Source organism: Sceloporus occidentalis, unplaced genomic scaffold (assembly GCF_023333645.1).
Source record: "Sceloporus occidentalis isolate IW3139 unplaced genomic scaffold, rSceOcc1.0.p SCAF_7, whole genome shotgun sequence".
Taxonomy (NCBI): Eukaryota; Metazoa; Chordata; class Lepidosauria; order Squamata; family Phrynosomatidae; genus Sceloporus; species Sceloporus occidentalis.
In genome coordinates this window covers 68,611,517-68,632,670 of record NW_028316987.1, presented here as the reverse complement: position 1 = coordinate 68,632,670, position 21,154 = coordinate 68,611,517, and the positions used below count along the sequence as shown (strand labels likewise).

At 37.2% G+C, this 21,154-nt stretch overlaps 1 protein-coding gene across 1 annotated transcript in view; it reads right to left on the bottom strand.

Moving 5' to 3' along the window:
* Positions 1-21,154, bottom strand: part of CDK6 (cyclin dependent kinase 6) — a 123,004-nt gene that overhangs the window by 77,429 nt on the left and 24,421 nt on the right. Inside the window, exon 4 of the mRNA XM_089533214.1 lies at positions 7,629-7,764. Within this exon, the coding sequence (XP_089389340.1) occupies positions 7,629-7,764 (136 nt within the window). The remainder of the gene's footprint in view (positions 1-7,628; positions 7,765-21,154) is intronic.

Genomic DNA, 21,154 nt, shown 5'->3' with positions numbered 1-21,154 from the left:
TACTTTGCTTTTCCAAGCAGGAATATCTTGAGATTAATTTCAAATAAAATAACACTATACACAGCCTCCCATTCCCCCCCTCCCAACCTCCTTTCTGCAATAATAAAGTGGGTGGAAAATGCCTTGAGATCTCCACCATAGTGTCATAATATAATGTTTTGAGGCCGTCTGAGCTTTCTAAATGGAGTTGCACAATTCTTCTACTATAAAACAAATGATGTTGCTGAACATGTATATCAGGATAAGCAATTTTGGAAAACAAAATAATTTGTAAGTCAAAATGCTTAAAATATTAATAATGCACTGATCCTAAGCAACTATGCAAACCTCTCTTTCTGTATGACATCAAAATATACAGAACTGAAATCAAGACAGTGCCATATTTTGTGATTTCAGAAGTGATTATGTGAACATTTGCAACAGCAATGTGGGAATATAGATGTGCTTCATGTTTCTCTGATTTAGAAACCTGGCTCATTTAAATGGTGCCATCCCGGAAGTAGTCTCTCAAAACAGAAGGGGAATATGAATTTTGGGCATACTGTCAACCCATCTTTTTTTTTTAAGTTCTTCTTTTTCATTCTGTTGTCTGGTCTTCATCTTTTCTCCAGCCTCCTGTTACCTTCCCTAACGGAAGAACTCAAACCTCAACATTCCTCACAATACTATTCCTTTCCTTGCAATTTTAAATTGAACAGCCCCTCTTTCCTTCTTCAGAACTGGGCTGCAAACTTTCCAACTATGTTGTTCTCTGGGCATCTGGAACTTGCATGAACATCACATGTCACTCTATTGGCTCAGCCTATATATCAGGAGCATTGCTACTACAGATTTTCCTCACGTGCTTCTAGATGTTTCTATATTATAAAAGTACGGGATAATCTGTATAGATAATTCTGTATGAAATCAAACAGCATGATTTTTGCTGTTTTTTCTTTGTAGTAGCAGTAGTGAAGAAAAACAATGAAAAATAAAATGCACTTGACCCACTAGGTTTATTCAGACAGCATGCTCAAAAAACAGCGACATATAGTTTAATACAGAATTAGGGCCCCAACCCCATTTCTTGTGACTCCCCAAGCCCAAAAGATATTCCCTGTGCACCCCTCATTTATGGAAATGCAAATGATCTTAGGCAAGATTTGAACTTTAATGTCTCCTTAATCTCTTCTCTTCTCCTCTCTAAAATGACGATAAAGAATTTGAGGGAAAATGTTCTTGGTTTTACATGATCACAGTGTGTTAGGTTCTGACTGATAAACTATGGTTAATATGAACTATGGTTTATATGAAGCAAGTCATCATAACACCATGGCTTATTCAGTCAGTCTTTAAAGAACTTCTGTTAATATTAATCACAGTTGAAGGTCTGGACCAAATGCCAAATATTTATATCCCACTCTATATCAAGAGATTCTTCTCATAGTACTTTTTTCGCTTTTAAAAAATAAGGAAACTACTGGGTTCAGAGCAGCCATATATCTCATGTCTTTGCAGTTGTGCGACTAGGGCTCCTGCCACCATTGTACTCTCTTCTGAGTCCCTTAACCTCACCTCCCTGCCCTATGCCTACACAGCATGCCTTTCAGTTTTTTAAAATTTAAATTTATTTTTTTCACACAATTTTGGAGCTCTGTTACTATGAGTTAAGTTTTTTTAAAAAAGAAGAAAAAAAGAAATAGAAAAGTAAACAAAGGGAATCATCCTGCTTGGGAATAATGAGAGGAAGGAGGAACAGGGGGTGAGGAGGAGATACTTCACCCAGCAGTGAAGTTTCACACCTGGTTTCCCTGTCAATGAAAAGGGATGCCCTAACTGTACTTGGGGAACACAGCAGCACAGGTCAGAGGTGTTGTCATGCAATAAGTATGGCCAAAGCTGCTTTTTTCCAGCACTATTCACAGTTTAAAAGCTGTGTGTAGTAATCTACATAACCATTTGGACCACAAACTACCAAGACTTTAGAACTTCTGTTTTAGAACTGATCATGATTTTTTAAAAAATAATTGATGCTAGTCTACTAGGACTGTACCACTTAAGGATGTGTATAACTTCCCAACATTAAACCCATCCCTCCCTGGTTGTGAAGGACAAACATGGGAGGGACTTAAGAGTAGATTTACCATTCTTTTGCTTGTTCTCTGTGCATATGAAGTTTTTAAAAAATTGAGGAAATTTCAAACATTTAACTTCTAATTTTTTTACTACATTCTACAGAAATGCAGGTCAAGGAAAGCTTTACAATGTATAGATAATCTTAGATTCTACAATATCAGATCCACTTTACTGAAGTGAAAATAATCTCATCAGCAAAGCTTCCAAAGGATTAAGCACCCAAACAGTGCATCTCTGTTATTTCACTCATGTCTTCATGCATAATTTTCTGTTTGCTGGCAGCTACCCTCTGACTTTCCAATAATATGTACCTTTGTTTGGGGTTTCTTTTTTAAAAAAGTGGATATTCTCAAAATAAAGGAAGTTCTATTTGCACAAATAGGAAACTTGAGAAACCAGAAACTGGAATAGCATGTTGATTATAGAGCATGGTGACAAAAAGAGAGGGAGAAGTTGTAAAAATGAATGTAGAAAGAAATAAAGTGGGGGCACTGGTTTCAGATATGGGGATCATTCTCTGTTAAATCATATTCAAACAGTGAGCACCTACATCATACAGTTTTAAGTCTGTTTGATTTCGGCACAAGGCTTTTCATAGATATTTATATGCTTAGAAAGAGTGATTAAGTCCATCTTGGCTTCTCTTTGTTTAGCCTCTTTCCAGTGGTGTCTGGAACAGCTTGCATAGATTTAAATACCAGTAATATCTGCACTGGGATAGTGTTATTTTTATACATGTAACATTTCATATTTTCACATATGGGTACTGCATGCTTACTGGGAATCATTAAAGATTTCTGGGAAGCTGGAAAGGGAGTTACAATATATGTAATAGCTCTACATCTTCACTAGTATGTGTAGGATCAAAACACATAGAACATTCTGTATTGAGCATTCCCTTAATGTAAATTATCTCAAGTGTGTGCTACAAAACACACAAAAAATATCCTTTATTTCAGAATGCTGCCACTCCCAAGAAGTCTGTGAATAAATATCATGGCATCTTAAGACTCTTTAACCAAGTCTTTGCTTGGTTCTGCAATCAAATTTCAGTCAAAGCTAATAGAGATGATGGAATTGTTTCTTCACAAACAACAGGTTAAGGAATTTTAGAATGTGATTACTGCAACTAAGTGCAACTATGTGCATTTTATGAAGAGTCATTCCCTGGGGAAATGGGTTGAACTGTTATAAGCCTACCATTTATGCTAAATTCACTTCCAGCTATGCCTGCGCTACTGTTAGGTTGACTGTAGGCTCCTCTCTTCTGCATTTGAGAGCTCCAATGTCCTCACATGAGGTCACAGGGTCAGAATAGCAGCCTTTGACTATCAATATGTAAAACAGAAGTGGATAGGAGATAGACCAAGCTCTATTGGTCATATAGCTGGAAGCAATGAGTTATAAATAAAGAGTTAACAAGCAACTTACTCTTTACATTTTGGGTGTAACAAGGGTGTAACTAAGGTCCGTAACAGATGGGCAGGAAAAAGTGGGCTGATCTTGCTTTTTCAAAAAGTGGTTCAAAACCCCGGTGTCCGCATGGACCACCCCCAAGGCGGGCCATATACACATGGCCCAACCGCATAGCACAGAGTCAAGCTGTGTCACTGGGTAAGTTTTTTGTTGCTTCCCTACCATACATGCTCATCGTGGCACAAACACACTGCCTGTGACATCTAAGTACCTCCTACATCTGCCCAGATGCCATCTATTTGCATGGCCGCCCCTTTGATTGGCCACACAGTTGCACATGTGGTGCTCTGCACATACAGAACATCAATGCATCAGTGTGTGAAGCCACCCTACATGCCCCTTTCACCCCCCCCCTTCATCTGTGCTCCTGTTCAACTGTCTGGTTTGTGTATATAGTAATTATATCTATTGGAGTTGTCACATTTTCATTTCCTTGTATTGCTGCAGACCTTCACTCACATTGGGCATTTATATGCAGGCATGAAGATCCACATGTTCTGTTTTGAGATGGACTATTCTGGCTTCTTTTTGCTCCAATTTTTAGCCCCATAGCACAGCTTTGGTTGGGTTTTCAGCCACTTTGGAAGTGTGTGTCATCTAAACACCCCACCTTCAAAGTGGCTGGAAACTGCTTTATTTTGCCCATCTATTTCACCCCTGTTACATCTCAAAAACAATGTCATGAACATGGATAACTTTACTCTTCACCATTAAATGAGTAATGGTTCCTAGTTATTTTGGAATGTTCCCCTTACGTGGCATTTAGAGGCATTTTGACCATAATTTTTCAAGTTTTATGCCATTTTAAAATTAACTTTCCAACCCATCTAATTGGTAGATCTCTAGGTGACTGGAAGCAGATCAACAGGGATTTCTAACTCCCAATTGCTTAACAGTAGAAACAGCAAAATTATTTTTCTACCTAAACTAGACTTGGAGTAACCAAGAACGGTGTTTTCTTAGAGTATGAGCTCAGATCAGCTCTCATACTGAAAATAAGCCTCTTGGCTCAGAATGTGAACAGAGAGACTAATTCTTTAATTCTAAGTGTATTTCTTTTGTATTTGGCTCTTGTTGGTAGATCTTGAAGTTTTAGTTAAAAAATTATGTAGATCAACAAGTCAGAAATTAACTCAGCCCTGACATAAGAGGACTTGGTTCCTTCTGTACAGGCTGTGTTTAAACAGGCAAAAGTAAAATAGGGCCATTGCATAAAAATAATTTGTTTCAAAAAATGAATTCATTCTTATTAAATTCAAGCAATACTCATCTAGGTAGTTTGGGATTTCCACCTCCCTTCTTTCACATATATCAGCATTTGTATAGTTTTGTTCCTGGAGATTTTCACCTTGTTTTTCTGTGCACTGTGAAGTAAAAACACTTAGACACGATCAAGTGTTTATATGCATCAGTGGCAGATGGCAAACTGCTCTCTCCTCAATACTGGAAACTGACATTCTCAGAGAAGCCAGATCTTCACAGTAATTGATTCTTTGTCATGCAATGATGACATGCACTGCCTACTTTATAGACAGAACAGAAATGGAAAAGCATAAAGAACGGGCAGCAGATGTACAGCCCATTCCAGAACTTGGAAAGTTAGTCATAAAATGTAATTTGTTGTATAACTATAACATACAGATGCATTTTTAATTTGCTATTTGTTAACACTGTAATTTTTTTTAAAATTACTTGTCAGTTATTTATTATTTTGGGATGGAAAAGGAACTTTAGGATTGTTAGACTTCTGATAAAAAAAACCCCAAGACATCTTCTCTAAATTTACCTTTAAAACTAACTTTCTAAGGTAAATATAAACTTTTATTTGCCACATTTGTATTGCTGCTATTTGGCCCATTGCTCTTGAATTATACATTCATTATAACATCATTACCAGGTGTGGGGGGATTATTACAGGCAACATTGCCCATTCCTTCCAGACTGGGGTCCAATTACAATGTAAGATTCTTGTAACAACATCCTAAACCAGGCAAAATATCACACCCTGTTGCTGTCACAGTGAAGCACAGTATTCCATGCTAAAAATGAATATCAGTAAACAGAATATTTTGTCTTCTTGTTTAAATACTGCAAGTTGGCTCCACTCTTTAAAACAATGTTCTCCTATAATGAAAATATCTAGCTGGTGTTAATCAATCCACATCAATCCTAGTTGGTTTCCTGGTGCAAATCAAAGTCCTGGCTTTATATCAATTTGTGTACAGTAGTTTGAGTGGATTATAACTGAAGCACTGGAATGATGACTAGTTCCACATGAACATGTCTGTCAATTATGTTCTTTATAGGAAGCTCTAGTCCAAGTGTTTCTGCCTTTGGAGATCAGCCCTGGTTCCTGCAAGAGAGCCTTTTTAAAGAGGTGCCCATTCTGTTGAGTGACCATCATAGGAATATTTCCATGGTGTCTGCTTTTCATCATTTCAACATGATATGAAGATTGTTTTGTTCTTCTGAAATTTTGCTCAATCATACACACACGTACAAAGCGCTTGTGGTGGTTCCACCTTACTCACTGTTATGTATTTAATGGATACTTCATTGCTTTTTATACCAAGCCATCTTGAGTGTATTATATGGAAAGTCAAGATCAAATTATTTTAAATACATCCATCAATAAACCAGGAAAAGCTGTCCTTGCCTAAATTACAGCATTAAGATGAACGTCTACTCCTCAAATGACATCTGCCTCTTATATTGGACAAGACTGTAACAAATTGCTCAATTTCACTATGAGACAGTATTTATTTAGTGAAATATTCAATACAGTAGTCTGGTCTGTGTTTGTGCTCCATGAATCTCTCCCATGCTTTATCAATTTCAGCTCTTATTGTCCTTCAGCTATTTGTCACTTGCACTACAGAGCCATCTAAAAATATGAACACAGAAGCTACAGGAAAGCCTAATAGTTTACACCACCATGTAGCAGAATATTCCTAATACACAAACATTCTGGAAGAGCATTAAAAGCCACAATTAATTAATTATAGCATAGCTCAGTGTTCTGCATTGTCTGGCCCTGAGTGCCAGTATTTCAGGCAGGGGTCTTAAGCAGACCCTTCTTAGAGATGCCCTTGAACCTAGGACATTTTGCATGCAAAACATGTGCTCCACCACTAGGTTACAGTTCCTTCTATTTTAGAAGCTTAACAATAAAGAATATGATCTGATTCAGAATTAAGAACAAGCTACAAACCATGCCAAGACTCAGGCTGACAAACTCCCTCCTCCTGTCCTTTGCATGTGAGCACTGGAGACTAGACCCTTCTGATTGCAGCTTGCAACCAACAACGATCTTTCAATTTAGCCAACACTACAAACTGTGGTTTGTCAAACCAGAATTTCTCTTATGGTATTCTGGCTGACTTACCTCTAAATCCATCTTATACATAGAGGTTTTCCTGTTTTCTTTGGAAAACAATTTGTAGATTTAGTAGAATTAAGAAATAATTTGGAGAAAACATTTAGATGCGTATGTGGAATAATGTTTTAAAAACATTTTTATAATAAGACTATAACTTGGTTTGTAAAAGATTTTCCTCATTTGAAGTTCCTTCTAATGTTCAATTAAAATCTACCCTCTTGTAGGTTTTAAGCCATTAGATGTGGTCCTGCTCTCTGGGGCAGCAGAAAACAGGTCTATAACAGAGAGGAGGGGGCAGGCCTGTTCTATGCTGTCCCAGGTCTAATGGATTGAAGTTACAGGAGGGTAGATTTCAACTGAACATTTGAAGGAACTTCTTGACAGTAAGAGCAACTGTGCCATGGAACCAATTGCCTAGAGAAGTGGTAGTCATTCCTTCTCTGGATGCCTTCAAAAAGAGGTTGGACAGCTACATGCTGGAGATGCTTTATCTGGAGATTCTGCATTGAACAGGGAATTAGACTCATTGATCCACGAGGCCTCTTGCCACTCTGTGATTCTATAGTGAAGGACAGAGATAACTGGCTAAATGTATGTCTGCCTGTAGCATGTTATTTCATAAAATTATGTACAAACCTCCCCTACCCTTCTCTGATACCTTTATAGTTTCGCTAGGAACTCCAGGCTCTGGAACTTTATTCAAGTAAGTGGTCAAATCTTGATCTACATGTTCAAACACCAATGTTAACTTGGTCTCTCTTTCTGTTCGGGACACTGTGCATACATCAAATAACCTGGAAAGGAGAAAAAATAGAAATGGTAAGTAAAAAAATAGGTGAAAACCATCACAGAAGTAAATTGAAGTCACTTTTTAATGTGTTTCTTCCTTCATTATGGAATATGAAATGCATGATTAGGCTGTATTCAAGAACAGATTATAATTCCTTCTCATCAGATTATAATTCAAAAGCAAATTATAATTCCCATTTATCAGGCAAGAAGTGATCAGGAAGGCCAAAATTCCTAAATCTATACTTTGCTTTCCAAATGATGCAACATTGTTTTTTGGGGAGATGGATTTGGGGGGGGGGGAGGGCAGGGATTTCCGCTATGGGCATATTTAGGTGTATAGCTACAGGGAAGGCAAAATGAAGGTATTATCCCCCATAAAAACTCTGCCCCAGCAAATTATTTTTTCTTCTACTATCCAAACTTCTGCCATTGCACGAAGCCAAAACTTCAGTTGAGCACTTAAAAATACAATTTAAACAACCAAAGAAAAAGAACAGGCAAAGTTACAAAAAGAATGTGAATGGAGCAAATAGAAAAGTTCTAGGTGTAAACTACAGTTGGTCCTCCTTATCCACATATTTTTTTTTATCCATGGATTCAAGCATCCATGGCTTGAAAATATTTTAAAAACATATAAATTTCAAAAAGCAAACCTTGATTTTGCCATTTTATATAAGGGACACCATTTTACTATGCCACTGTATATAATGGGACTTGTGCATCCACAGATTTTGTTATCCATGGGGGCTCCTGGAACAAAACCCCAGTTGATACCAAGGGCCCACTGTATTTTCAGTGTCTCACTGTCTGAAATACTAGAAATTTGAAGACAGAATGAAACTTTCATTTGAGAGGGCAGAATTCTTATTTGGGGCCAATGCTGTCTTACCCCCTCCCCTTTAGTTACACTCCTGGGTTATAACACAACTAATCTGTGTACTCAATTGAGCTTTTATATTACTTTATTTACAAACAGTAGCTCTTCCATACCAGATGAATAGTTGTCTATCCACATCATAGTTTACAAACAGTAGTTCTTCTGAAAGTGCTTTGGCCATTCAAAGGTGCTTTGTGATGCAGTGTAGGTAGTTGTCAAAAGCTGTCCCCACCCCACAAAAGCACAAGTCCTGAGATGTGGCGATAACTCTCTGGACTGTGTCTCAGCAAGAAAAAAAAGTAAGGACAGAACATGATTAGGTGTATTAGCCTGGATCTTAAATTAGCTCCTCCATTCAGGTTAAGGAGGGGACAATTTCTGAAAATACTGATCATCACCGGGACCCCCTCACACTATGTCGATTGCCAACTTCATTTCCCTGACTCCCATGAAACATTTAGCGGGGAGAAAGAGACTGCAAGAGAGGCAGGAAAGTCCTGTTCCATGAAGGTAGACTCTGTTCAGTGAGAAGAAAAAGAATCAGAATCCAAACCAGTAAGGGTAGGCATTTAATGAGAAACACAGAGAGCCTTTTTAACTGAAAAACATTGCAACTCCAGGTAAGTTGTCCACCTAACAGCCGTGAGTATATATAATTTTAATATAATTTTAATATATGCATTACTTGTTTCATAGTGTATAAAATTAATGTGCTGGCAATACCTACCTTCATTATTTCATTATTTTTATTTTTTACAACCATATACCTATGACACTGTTCCCTGTCCAATGTGTCCTGTAGTCCTCTGAGTTAAACCCAGTGTAACTGGTGACTTCCATGTTAAGTGGAGCGGTTAATCTTCTCCAAGTGTTATTTGGAACATAAAAGGAGTTATCCGAGGTGCTAAATGGTACCACCATAACATCCTTGAATAGCTCCTTTAACATTAAGATGAAAACCCAGAACAGATTCACCACAACATTGACATGGAAGTCACAGTCAGTCATTGATTAAACCAAGTAGACACAGATCAGGTAACAGTAACCCAAAGGGAATCTTTTCACTGGGAAAAGCCATTTGTATAGTCAAAGGGGAAGGAAAGGATATCAAAAGACCTATTCCTATTACAAGCCCACCTTAGGAATTCAGCAACAATTATGGAGGAGAAAAAAAGAGAAGTAGTGAACTCCTTTTGTCAGCCTCACCACTCAGATGCATCCATTGAAGACAGGTACCTTCTTGAGGCTCCACTGTCTGCTACCTACCTATTATCAACTATGATCTCTCTTTCTTGGAAATACTGTCTGCTTCTAGTGAGTGAGTTGAACATAATTTAATACCAGACAGGTCACAGTGCAGTGCAAACATGCCTTTGTCTAGAACTTTTTCATCTTCAAATATCAAAGAAGTTTACAACTTGGGTAAGAATTAATATCCTGAAGAACAAAGTGTTGAACCAACCTGTAAGTGGAAGCAAAGCAGTCTTGCAGTTAAGATACCTATCTGCAATTTCAGAGATTTTCATGGCCTCAGTACAGAAGTCCCAGTTAATTCTGAGTTGAATGGGACTTGAACTACTTTACAAATGTCAGCAAAAATTATTTTCAAGTTAAGGCAAAGGCAAGGAAAAAAGAAGAAGAAAGCACTTCGTACAGAGAAACCTCAGAGGAAAAAGGAAAATATCTGGTCCTTTGTTAAAATGTAGTATTCTTTTGTACAAAAACTAATGTAACATATTATTTCCTAGGAAATCTGTCTCATGCATCTAAATTTGTACATATATGAAGACTTAAATCCCAAGGAAACTAAAAACAATTGAAAATATTGGATTTTGTAGACCAAATATAAATTTTTAACTGTCTTTCAAACTTTGTGTCTGCTTCATGTGACGGGAGCCTGTTTCAGGTTTAACAATAGGGATTCAGCAATGTTTTCACAGCAGAAACTTCTGTTATTCAATATTCTTAATTTTCTTTAGCTAAGGAACTTCAACATGGCTGCAGTACATTGGCAATATTAGGACCACTTTATGCTACTCTGATATTTGACAGCGGTTTAGTAATATGCAATGTCTTTATATAAATCATTTATTCCAGTCCATGCAAACATGGAGGAGCCAGACAGGTCCAAATGTGAACATAAACATTGGAAAATATTTTCAGCTGTATGTTTCTGTTGAACAACATTTACTTAATTTTTAAACACCTTTTTTGCCAACTATTTAATATTGGCAAAGTTACTAAATGCAATATTTTAAAAAAGATTCCACTGTGCAGAATGTGAACACTATCAATATTCTGCATGCTTCTTTTAGAGTACAATAAAATGCTTAAAACTGTTAACTCTCTCATAGTTGAAAAGCATTTTATGCCACAGACTACTGAATAATGTTACCACTGCTATAATTTTGTGGAGATGGTATTGTTATTGTTTTATTTAGTTGTTTTTACTACATGTTCTATTTAATTACATAATATTGTAAATTTCTTTGAGTGGTACAAAATTGGGAAAGCAGTAAAATAATTTAAAACAAATGAAATGCAAAGGCGTATGGTAGATTCAAATAAAGAAGCTTGACTTTAAATATAATTATATTTTAATATCAGCCATATTTGCATGGTTTGATACTACAGTTGGTCCTCGTTATCCACAGATGTTTTATCCACAGATTCAAGGATCCATGGCTTGAAAATGTTTTTTAAAAGTATACATTCCAAATATCAAACATTGATTTTCCATTTTATATATAGGACACCATTTTGCTATGTCATTATATTTAATGGGACTTGAGCATCCATAGATTTTATTCTTCATGGGAGATCGGGGAACCAAACCCCAGTGGATAACAAAGGCCCAATGTTTTAATTTGCATGTGTACACAGCTATATTGTGCAGACTAATTTATTTGGGAGAATGTGAAAACTAATTTATTTGTGGCTGGGTAGTTTCCAAGAGTTGGACTTTCTTCCTACCATTCAAAATGGTTGGTGGGCATGGCAGTCTAACAATCCAGTGTCCCAATCCACCAAGTAAACATTTAGTGTAAGACCCATTTCAACAAAAAAAAGCACTGTTAGAGTACTTTATCTCAATGTATTTTATAAGACATCAGCAAATATGGAACAACATTCAGCGCTCTTGCTATACCCATTTGAAGATAAACTGCTACTCCAAATTTATTCAACTTACTGGAAAGCCTGAAACAGCAGTGTCCCCTCGACCTTCTTTTTTGGTGTTAGAATAAGGCAATATTCATACAGGCTATTAGGCACTATCCATATAAATTACTTTCATTTTCAGATTATTATTAGCTGTCTTTAAGTTGACTTCAACTAATGATGACCCTATGACTGAAGCATCTCGAAGACACCCTATCTTCAGTGGCTCTGCACAGTTCTTGCAGACTTAGGGCTCTGTCTGATTTGGTTGTGTCTATCCAACTAGTATGCATTCTTTCTCTCTTCCAACTGCCATCTATCTTTCCAAGCATTGCTGCCTTTTCTAGTTAGTTTTTCTTTCTCGTGATGTAGCCAGAATATGATAACCTCAATTTACCATGGCTTCTAGGGAGAGTTCAGACCTTATTTGTTCTTGGATCCATTTGTTTGTCTTTTTAGCAGAACTCTTCACCACATCTCAAATGAGATTTCTTTCTATCAGCTTTCTTCACTGTCCAGCTCTTCACACCAGTACATTGTGATGGGAAATGGCACAAACAATCTTAACTTTAGTGTTCAGTTATATATCTTTGCATTTCAGGAACTTGTCTTGCTCCGTCATAGCTAGATGCAGTCCTTGTCAGAACATGCACCTAAATATGAGTTCTTGGGGGAAATAAGCAGGAGTGTGCTACTACACTTGCATTCTCTTTGTGGGCTTCCCAGAAGTATTTGGTTCACCACTGTAGGGAAAGAAAACTCAACTAAATAAGTCATTGGTCAGCACCTGCATGGTTCTTATGTTCTCATGTTCTTATCTGACCTTTTTGATGCTGTTAACTTATGTACCAAGAGACACAGTACAGTAATCAGAATGATGATTTACAGAGTAGGAGTTTTTGAGGTTATTTCCAACTTTGTAGTACTGTTATTCTGTGATACTTTCATTCTCTCAATCACTTTGTGTCCATGTTTTAAGAAACACATTCTTGCTAAGCAACATCATAATGTAATTAAGCTGGCAAAAGTTATTAATGAGGCAGAACACACATGTTAAGAGAAGCTGCAGAATGATGCTTTTGCCTGAGCATACTGGGAAAGGCAAGACTCTACCACTCCTCTCCTCTCCCCCTACTGAGTCAAGTAACTGCAAACTAGTGTTGCACTTTGAACTCAATTTGCGTCAAAGCAAATATGCTGGGGACAAAGAGAGAAAGTGGGAAAAAGAGGAAAGAGAAATTGGGACATTTAAAAAGTAGTTGAAAACATGGGATGGCAAAGTCTAAATCAGGACTGTCCCTGCCAAATTGTGAAAGTTGCTGGGTATGTGCTTCTTCCCTCTGTGCATTCAGAATAATTTATTAAAAACTTTTCAAACATATTTAAAAACATGATCTGATTCAGTCTACTAGGTGTTACTGACTAGAGTTTTGAATCATCAATGATTCAGATTCTATCCAAGAATCTAGGAATCCATGAGGTATTGTTGGCTATTGTGGCACACCCCAAGCAGAATCATTATTTTAAATTGTGCAATTATGATCCTATCTATGGCTATATCACTCTATTTTGTCAGTTCATTTGGAATTACTGCCATAACCATCACCACCACTTTATTTGTGCAGATTTGAATTAAATCAATTAGGCCCCAAAGACTTTAATAAAAAACAACAAGTGTGCTTCCATGGTATCCAAAAGGTACTCAATAATGGCTCCTCCTCATTTTGGAGAGAAGTGATTAGCAGGGAGTCACAGAGTTCTGTCCTGGGCCCAGTGCTATTCAACATTGTTATCAATGGATCAGAGGGCATGCTTATCAAATTTACAGATGACACCAAATTAGGAGAGGTAGCTAATACCCCAGAGGACAGGATCAGAATTCAAAACAACCTTAACAGATTAGAAAGCTGGGTCAAATTTCAGCAAGGAGAAATGTAGGATACCACACTTGAGCAGTGAAAATGGAATGCACAGATATGGGATGGGTGACTCATGGCTTGATGGCCGTACATGTGAAAAGGGTCTAGAAATTTTACTGGACCACAGGCTGAACATGAGTCAGCAATGTGATGTGGCAGCTAAGAAAGCCAAGTCAATCCTAGGCTGCATCAATAGATGTATAGTGTCTATATCAAGGGAAGTAATAGTACCACCCTATTCTACTTTGATCAGACATCATTTAGAATATTGTGTTCAGTTATGGTCACCACAATTCAAGAAGGATGTTGACAAGCTGGAGTGTATCCAGAGGAGGGTGACCAAAACATCTGAAAACCATGCCCTATGAGGAATGGCTTAGGAAGTTACTAGGTGTGTTTAGCCTGGAGAAGAGAAGGTTAAGAGGTGATGATAGCCTTGGTTAAATATTTGAAGGGATGTCATACTGAAGATGGAGCATGCTTGTTTTCTTCTGTTCCAGAAACTAGGACACAGATCAATGGATTCAAGCTACAGGAAAAGAGATTCCACCTAAACATTAAGAAGAACTTCCTAATGGTAAGGTCTGTTTGACAGTGAAACACATTGCCTTGGGAAGTGGTGGAGTCTCCATCTTACAAGGTTTTTAAACAGACGCTGGATAGCCATCTGCCGGAGTGCTTTGATTGTGTATCCTGTGTGGCAGGGTGCTGGACTGGATGGCACTTGTGGTCTCTTCCAATTCTATGATTCACTTTGTACTGGAATTAAAAATTAAATTAAATCAGTTCTGGGCTTCTAAGAAGGTATTCCACAACTGGGGTGCCACAGCAGAGATGGAGAAATGCATTATGTGATTTAGCCAACTCCAGATGTAGGCAGCAGCCATTTTCCATGTTCACAACAACAGTTCTTCTAGTTGTCAAATTTGTGGAAGTTGCTACAGGGAATGCTAACTTGATTGGACAATATTTGTCTATAGAAAGTACTGCATGAACAGCCGTAAGGTTATACATACATTGCTGTTGTTACTGTGTGCCTTCAGGTCATTTCACACTTCTATCGACCCAGCACAGGGTTGTTCAGAGAGTGTTTGCCTTTGCCTTCCTCTGAAGCTGAGAAGATGTGACTTCCCATGGTCACCCAGTGAGTTTCTATGGCCAAGCAGATATTTGCAACTGTTGAACGCTTAAATGTAGAATCCTTACTTCCATTTTCAAAATGATTCTGTGAACTGTATTTTTATAACATATGGCTACAGATATCTTAATACAACACCCTCAGCAGCTGTAACTGCTAGTACTGCTGTGAGTTGGATGTCATAACAAATCAAATAGTCAAAAATATCCACACGTATACTCTGCATCTATCCCTATAGTAATAATACTAAAGGCAAATACATTCTGTAGGAGTGGGGGTCAGCATGGTGTAGAGGTTTGAGAGTTGGATTGGGACTTTAGAAGATCAGGGTTCAAATCCCTGCTTGGCCATGGAAACTCACTGGGTGACAAAAGACAAAAACAGTTAATGAAGCAACGCTCTCTCCCTATTTGAGCATAATTATCCTGATTTCCAACCACAAATGGATGTGGTTTAAAGGTGAATTAAGCATTGTTAAGTATACTTCAGTTAATGAAGTAGATGCGTTACTTCTGGATGTTACTTCTGGATGTTACTTCTTTAACAAAAACATCAGTACCAGAGGCAGAAATAACACAGAAAGAATAGAGATAGGTTCCTACACCACAAAAAATAAGAGCAGCTTGAACATGTTTTACCAAACTTTTTATTCAGAGCTAAAGATATGCACATGTGAAATGAAACCAACAGGTCAGATGAACCTTGCATGAATAAACAAAACATTTGGAATCTTCTAGAAACCACTTCAAAGTTTTTCCAAAATGCATCCAAGGATTATTTTTTCTTTCACCAGTCTCTACTTTTTAAAATGATTCCTATTCTGTTGACTAAACTTATAGATCTATACTTTTTTTAACATGCTGGAGGGCGGGGAAGCTGGTGAGGCTTATCTGATCACTCCTTTTCTCTGTTTGCTATTCACACAGGCAGTTGCTGTTTACCTTGCTTGTATGCAGACACACAAGGCAACAAATGAATGGGATACAGTAGAATCCTGCTCTTTCCCCACTCAACTTTTATTGCATTGTTTAATATAAACATGCTTTTGCAACATAATGCTGAATGTCTGTGTTTCTCCAGGCCTCCTCCTCCATCCTCCCAATGCTGGTGATGTGAAGGACAAGGAGGTCAGGTCAAAAAGACATAGAAACTTCTTTGTCAGAGGGTTTGTTAACTGAGGTATCCCTATAACTTGTCTTAGGTCACAACGCTACTAGAATAGAATCATAAAGCTGGAAGCGACCTCAAGGGCCACATACAAAGTACCCCTGATGGCCATCCAGCTTCTGTTTAAAAACCTCCAAAGGAGGAGACTCTACCACATTCACCACACTCAGAACAACCAAAAACAAAGCCTCCACAAAGTATTTTTGGAAGAGCAGACAAGAGACCACAAGTAACTCTCTTTTGCTTGAGATAAGAGTTATTACAATCTGTATCCTTTTTTATGTCCACTGCAAAAACCATACAGATGTGTTTCCATAACAGTTGCCTACTATGTTGAGAATAAAGATTCATTCGACAGCACTTCAGTTCCCTTCCTCCTCCTGCTGCCCTGACTATTTCTCTATTTACTATGTCTTTGCAACAAGCTGGAACATGTAAAAACTTATTTTAAAAGGTTATATTATGTGTAGATACAAAAATAAGATTTTCATATTGAATGCTCTGCAAATAGAACCCACTGTATGTCTCCATTATTTACAATGATGAAAATATGACAAGCAAGAGAAAGCCCAACAAGAATGATAGTACAGGTTGACTCTCCCTTATCCAAAATGATTGGGACCAGATTTAGATTTCAGATATTTTTGGATTTTGGAATACCTGTATTTGCATATTTATACATAATGAGATATCTTGGAGATGGAACCAAGTCTAAACATAAAAGTTCATTTATGCTTCATATATACTTTATGCATATTGCTTGAAAGTAATTTTGTACAATATTTTAATTTTTTTGTAAAGTGAACCATCAGAAAGGTGGCACTATGTCAGCCACCCTTGAAACAAGTTTTGTTTTTGGAGTATTTCAGATTTTGGAATTCTAAATAAGGGAGACTCAACTTTTGCAAATCGCAAATTCTGCACTGATTCTCACCTTTGGTCCAGCACATTCTCTCCTTCCAACTATTCCCTTCACCTTGCCACTTCCTTTTGGTTCACGAGGCTCTTCCATGGTGGCAAGGAAACAATAGGTACACTACACATCACCTAGGGTTTGACATTTTTAAGGGACTCAAGCTTTCTAAAGTAGATGTGCTATTATAGTCTTCTTTCTAACACCCCTCTTTTAAAGCAGTAGCCATCAGTATAAAAAGGGGGGAGAGGGAACAAAGAATGGCATCTTTATGACAAATACAATTATTTCAACACAAGCATTTGTGGATTACAGCCCACTTCTTTATTAATCTGATAAAGTGGACTGTAGTCCATGAAAGTTTATGCTGAAATGCAGCATAGCTATCCTTTTATTTTTTCTTCTCCTCTTTTTCTAATACTAGTATTTCATTACTGTTTCAGTCAACAGATCCTTAAACACAGGACAGCAGATTGTATGATTTGGATGATTTCAAAGTTGGGTTCAAGTATTTTTTCAAAGCTAGAATTAAACTTTTGATTTTGAAAATATCACACTTTGGAGACAGGCATGGCCTTCAATGCGATCCTAGGGAAAAAACTGACTCCTGGACTTCCAAATTTCACCCACCTCTACTTTAACTGCAGCACCAAGTGATGAAGTGAATGGGCAAACAAGCCAACATTGATTGAGATCACCCAGTGCAACACTGGGTGAGAATGGCTCACATATTTAGCTGCCAGTCTCATCTTGAGCTGACTAATCCAATGATGGAAAATAAAAAGAATGTATGAAGGTAATAATTATAGACGTAGAGATCATGGCACTGCACCTGCAGAACAGGCATTGTATTTGAAGCTAAACATCAATTTGGTAGTAGAGGGCTTATAAAATGGGATTTTACAGATCATACTATTGCTTTATTCCTATAGTAGTGTGCAAATCAAACAGTTTGTCTAAAAATGAAGCAAACAGGTACGGAGCAAAGCCAACACAGTAAAGTTTTACTGGGAAGGCTTTCAGAACATCTCTGACCCACAACACCAAGTTGTCCTTCCTTAGCCCTCTGGAGTTTTGACTCTCCAGCCAGCCAAAATTTACACTATGGTTTTGGGATGTGGACAAATGTCTGGTAGGGACTGGGCTGAAACCACCAAACTACTTTTCTCGTCCACAAGTTATGTCCAACAGTTATACAGACCAGTGCTTCATTAACTCACCATGTCACCAGTGCTGTAAAAGGTCTCATTGTTAGGAATATTACTTCAGGGAAACAGCACTCGATAAGATGTTCTTTCCATCCTCCCTTCTTGCTTTTTCAGTACATCACCCTCTTTTCCAGACATGCCAGCCTTTCTTAATCATTTTTGTCTGGCAGTGTGCTGCTTTATTTATTTATTATTTAAAAAGTCTAAATGTGCCTGGTGACACATCAATATTGGCAACACTTTTCCTAAGAGGCAAACTGACATATTCAAAGAAAATAGTGACAGACTGTAGCCATTTTTCAAAGTACTTTTGCTCTTCTGTTCAACTATATTCTTCAATTTTGTTGGCATGAATTATACATCTGGAAATGTTGGACGATTCTGAGAAAAGTGACCCTCACCTCTCTGACTAATATGTGGACCATACCTTAGACTTTCATCTGATTTTGCACTTCTAATGTTGTAGCACATCTCTTGAAACTGTGAATGAATCAAAATGCACATTTGAATACTTATTTTGAGATAAAATACATATTTATATATTTTGAAAGAAAATATTTAAATATTTATTTTTGAGAGACAATATATTTAAAACTCTACTTTAAAAAATTACACTCAGATATATATTTTAAGACTTAATACACACACACAGATTAGCTTGACCCCAGATTCACCTGCAAAAGATGAGCTGTGGGGTATGATAGGAAGCCACCATCCTCCCCTATCATGCATTGGTCTCCTTTCCAGAGTCCCATACACCTTTCATTGGCTTTAGGAGGAACAGACTTGTAAAACCAAAGTAAAAACTGAAGCATGGGGCAAATAGACACCCTACCACCAACCGTTTTAGCAAGATCTGACATTATAAGCCATTTGCACTGATCTCTGCACAAAACTGCTGCAAGATCCAGGGCAAAGCCAATCATTCATGCCTTCTTCTTTCCCTACCCTTGCTCTTTTAGGCCTATCAGTATAAATAACGTTGAAAATATTATAGGAATTTCTTATTTATACAGTGCCACCAACATATAAGACACTATATAGGAAGATATTAGTCTATATCAGTGGTACACAAAGAGATGCCAGTTCCTGGTGAGTTTCTAGAAAGGAAACAAGCAAATTGAGCCAATGGGAGCAAATATGGTACTGGTCTGGTCCCTGACACAATGGAAAACATTAATTTCCCTTACATCAGATAGCCTGAGAAGCATTGGTCTAGAATCATAGAAGAAAACTGAGACTACCAAGCAAAGAAAAAGAAGGATGAAACAAGGGAAATGAGCTAGGTAGAAGGATGGAAAGAGCAAAAAATAACATGAGATAAACACAAGTGAATGGATTTACATACATTTAGGCGCTGCTTGGAAGTAATTGATTACAAATAACAAGTTATTTATAGCTGGTTCCTTCCCCCAATAATTAAAATGTATCTACATTGCATTAAAATAGTAACTAAACAAGGTTAAGCTTAACCATAACTTTTTAATTACAATACATTTATATTTATGGGGATGTGGTCTCATTCACTGCATTCAATTGCCAGCTAGTGCTATGCCTCATGCTGTGTTGTTGCTACTATGGCCATAACAAGGTGGTGGGAGTAGAGTATGTTTTGTACCTTGGGCCAGTGGTTTGTAGCATCCAGGTTTGTGTTTTTAAAATCACAACTAGTTACATTTGAGAAGCAGGAAAGTAACACATTACCTTTAAATACGTAGTTATAATAGCAACCAGGTACTGGAACAACGATTATAGCTATTTTTTGTAGTAATTTTCAAAGCTTAGTATTTAGGCCACTCTACTTTGGGAGACTGATAGTTTATACTATGTTCAAAAAACTAATGTGATGAATATTCTAGTCATATATTTTGTAAGTATGCTACCCACCACCCAGCAATGCTATTTGTACAACTCTTCCTAACTTTCCGTGGTGAATTTCAGACTAGTCTGATCTCAAATTATTTGTTATTCATTTCTGTATTTGTTTTTTAAAAAATAAAGGTTGCAGAAATAGTTACAGCTTTTTTTTAAAGGGCAAACAATCATGGATTTTTTCTCTGATCAGTTTTGACAGTTAATCATACATATGGATGGGAATAAATCAAACATATGGAAAGGAATAGACAGAGGTGTTTTTTAAAAAATAAATCTTTCTTTAAAAAAGAAAGTATTAAGTGAAACTTCTGATGCACTGCTTTGACAACAGGACTAGCTAAAGAAAAGGAAGGATGCAAACCTGTGGTTATATCTTTCCCCATTCCTTTATTTCAAACTCTGAAGCGAAATATCTTAACACCAGCACATACATTTTCCTAGGGCCTTTTGTTCAAACTTTGTAAATAATATTAATTTGTTGATTTTTTTTAAATAAAATAACTATTGCTAACTTATTGCTAGATACTGCAAACTTAAAGAACTGAAATAATTTCCCATGTTGCCTAAAGAAAACCTAAACAGAGTTCACTGCATAGTGAATGTTTAAAAAAATCCCACTGAGATTATTTAATCAGTAAAGCCATTTGTGTCTTTTTCTGCTGTTTCTCCCTATAACTTATTACCAGTCAGTACTTTCCCAACTCCTACTGCCAAGCAAAAATGAAAGCACTCTTAGTTAAGAAATGATTGAGGTGGCTTGCTCTAATCAAATTAAGCCAGCCAAATGTTCCTTTCAAAAGTAACTGTCTACTCACCAGCTGTATGCAAACTACCAGAGCAAATGTGGAAAAAAGATGCAGAATCCTTAACATGCCTCACTCCACACACACACTCCACACACAAACACACAATCCCATTTACACTACAGGTCTGCCTTGAAAGATGGAGAGAAACAAAAGCCATCAGCAGAGCTGAGAACTGCATTCACACAATGCTTGAAGAAGACTGTGTGCATCTGGAGAACATTAAACTGCCACTATATAAGTTGCTAATTGTGAGAGGGGAAATTTCTCAGAAATACTAATTAGCAACAGATACTTTGAGTCATTAGTCCAACAAGTTTCATCTACAAGGTT